This window comes from Chrysochloris asiatica, unplaced genomic scaffold (genome assembly GCF_000296735.1).
Source record: "Chrysochloris asiatica unplaced genomic scaffold, ChrAsi1.0 scaffold00096, whole genome shotgun sequence".
Lineage (NCBI taxonomy): Eukaryota > Metazoa > Chordata > Mammalia > Afrosoricida > Chrysochloridae > Chrysochloris > Chrysochloris asiatica.
Genome location: NW_006408614.1, coordinates 10,617,674 through 10,620,636, shown reverse-complemented (window position 1 = coordinate 10,620,636; position 2,963 = coordinate 10,617,674). Strand labels below are relative to the sequence as shown.

The 2,963-nt window shown below is 58.6% G+C and overlaps 1 protein-coding gene across 1 annotated transcript in view; it reads right to left on the bottom strand.

The window, feature by feature from the left end:
- ASB1 (ankyrin repeat and SOCS box containing 1) overlaps positions 1–1,426 on the bottom strand; it is a 16,602-nt gene extending 15,176 nt beyond the window's left edge. The window contains exon 1 of the mRNA XM_006866788.1: positions 1,378–1,426. Coding sequence (XP_006866850.1) covers positions 1,378–1,426 — 49 coding nt within the window. The remainder of the gene's footprint in view (positions 1–1,377) is intronic.
- Positions 1,427–2,963: the final 1,537 nt, after the last annotated feature.

Genomic DNA, 2,963 nt, shown 5'->3' with positions numbered 1-2,963 from the left:
AGTAAAACGATATAAAAACTGTGGTCTTAGAGCTCCGATGCTACAGGTCCCATGCATGTCAGACAACTAGACGTTTGTCTAACCAGCCCAGAACCCTGGTGCAAAGTGGTTCATGCTCTTGGCTGCTGACCCAGGCCAGCGATCAGGACCCACCAACCACTCCGAGGGAGAAACACGTGGTGGTCTACTTCCATAGAGGTCTGCAGAGCTGACACACAGGGGAGCGGAGCGGCGCTACTCTGGAAGGCAGGGTCTCTGAGTCACAATCAACTCAATGGCAGTGGGTTTGGGTCTCCAGAGACAACACTAATTACCCCAGGGCAGTGCCTGAAACGTTAACTGCAAGTCTGGTGCCCCTCTGCATCTACGGCAGACCCCTGCACTGTAAGGAGCAGAGATGCCCTCTCTCCAAGTAGACACTCACTTCGTCTCCCACACTCACAGAAGATGATGTCCACACCCCTAAGGTCTTGGCTGTCCCTGGGGTCCAAGTCAATCCCAACTACCACACCCTGTGGAGACAGGGGTGTCAGACTTGTTCTGTTCACTGAGCTATTCCCGGACCCCAAGAAGGTCCAGCCAATGACAGCTCTTCAATAAGCATGGGTGGGTGGGGGGAGGGTGGGGGGATGATGGGTGGGTGATGGAAGGAAGGGTCTCCAAGTCAACACTATAGCTTATGTTTGAGCTGTGTGCATGACCCAGCAGGGCACGTCAGGCAGCCAGGGGCCCCACCTCCTGTGGGCAGCACCCAGGGAAGAGCCTGTGGTAAACAGTCTCTCCAGCCTTTCGGCCCCCAGGACCCTCACTTCCCTGAAGCCCTCCAGCCCCCTCACTGACACGGCAGACAAACAAACGCATCCTGGAGCAGTAGTAACGTTGGCGGGGGGTTTCCAAGATCACAAGCCTATTTTCGGAATGGGCCTAAGCTTTGCTGGCGAGCTCCACCAAACCATGGGGCGTGGTGTGGCGCTGTAGGCTAAGCACTGGGTGGTTAGCCACAAGGTTGGCAGTTCAAACCCACCAGCCCCTCCCGGGATACGCTACGCAGAGTCGGAACCATAAGGAACCGTGGTGGGGTGTGCGCTAAGTGCTGACCGCTCTGCCGACCCCCAGTCCCTGCTGGGCAGCTCGGCTTGGGTGGAGAGAGCAGGCGTGGGAACCCTCGTGGCAGGTCCACTCTGTTCTCGACGACTGTGGCTCTATTTTGGGTTTCCACCAAACGCTGCCGGGCTGCCTGCTCTGCTGTGTCACGGACACCGCTGGGTTCCCGCGGCCCGCCTTTACCGCCACTGCAGGAATCTGGCCGTTCCAGCACCCCCGCATGCCGGACCCCCGACCCCTGGCCCCACGCGCCCCGCGGCCGGCGCACGTTACCTGCGGAGCCCGGCCCGGGGCGCCCTTCGGGGCCGCCACCCTCCGCCATGGGCGCTCGGGCATCTGTGCGTCCACAGGCGCGCCGCCCGCCAGTCCGTAGCAATACCACCAGCCACTTCCGGTGCCGCCAAGGGGCGGGGCGGGGCGGGACTTCCGGGCAGCCTGCTTCCTGTCACGTCGGGGCGGGCTTCCGGTGCAGGAGCGTACGGGACGGGGCTGGTGGGCGCTGGGTGGTCGGCGGCGCGTCCTCCAGCTGTTTCTCCAGGGGGCGAGGAGGAGTCTGGGAAAACACGCCCAGCTGTGAGTGGGTTCACCCGGAACCTAATTTACATGCCCCTGGGAACTCTGGGTGATCCGCAGAAGCGGGGTGTCCCGGGACCGGGTTCGTGTCGAGTCCTGCGGGACCCAAGCCCAGCACTGCTGTGTCCCCCCTGCGCAGCCACGAACCGTGACAGCCCCAGAGGGCGCATTTGCAGGCGGGAGACAGACGTGGTACTCAGCCCGGTACCCCCTTACCCCAGGGGCTGGACATGCCATGCCCCGAAGGACGGCAAGGCTGGGATCCTAGCTGCTCCGCAGCACAGTGTTTGTGGGTGAATAGAGTAATAAGCTACCAAACAAAACCACCTGGACACGCCCAGGTTCAAAAGCTCCATCACTAATGAGGTGTATTGAGTGGGAATTGTAAGTATGCGTTCTCTGTCTCCAGATGCGCACCCCTTAGAGTGGGCTCGGTGCAGGGGCGCGGAGGGATTCAGGAGAGGGGGAGACCTGTTCTGCAGGGAGAACTGAAATGCCTAGTGTTGGAGATGGGGTCTGCAAACACGGTGCCAAGGGCCCTAGCCATCGTGGGCACGGCCCTGGTGCAAGGGGTGCGTTGATGTGGCCTTCCTAGCCATAGTCTTAGACCCCTGCTGCGGCACTGTGGGATCAGCACTGGACTGCCAACCGCAGTGTCCATGGTGTGAACCCACCGGACGCTCCGTGGGAGGCAGATGAGGCTTTTTGCTCCGTGGGAGGCAGATGAGGCTTTTTGCTCCTGCAAAGCTCACTACAGCCTGGGAAACCCTATATATAAGGGTCGCTTATGAGTCGGCTAAAGACCTCTGGTAGCATAGTGCTTACGAATCAGGCTGCTAACCTCAGGGTCAGCAGTTCGAAACTACCAGCTGTTCCACGGGAGAGAGATGAGGCTTTCTGCTCCCGTAAAGAGTTTCAGCCTCAGAAACCCTGTACAGGGTCGCTATGAGTCGGAACCGACACCACGGCACATAACAACAACAAGGAGTCAACTGGATGGCACTTAACAAAACTTATAGGCTTATATATAAAAAACCCACTGCCACTGAGTTGATTCCAACCCAGAGTGTAAAGGCTGTAACTCTTTAAGGGAGCAAAAAGCCTCGTCTTTCGTTCACACTGTCTGCTGGGTTTGAGCTTCGGACCTTGCAGTGATCAGTCCAGAGCTTACCCTGTAGTACCACCAAGGCTTTTGCATCTTATGTATATGGGTCCTGCCAAATGATTGGGTGGAACTATGCAAATACGGTGCTTGTGACCCATCAAGCTGATTAGTCAGTTTACTA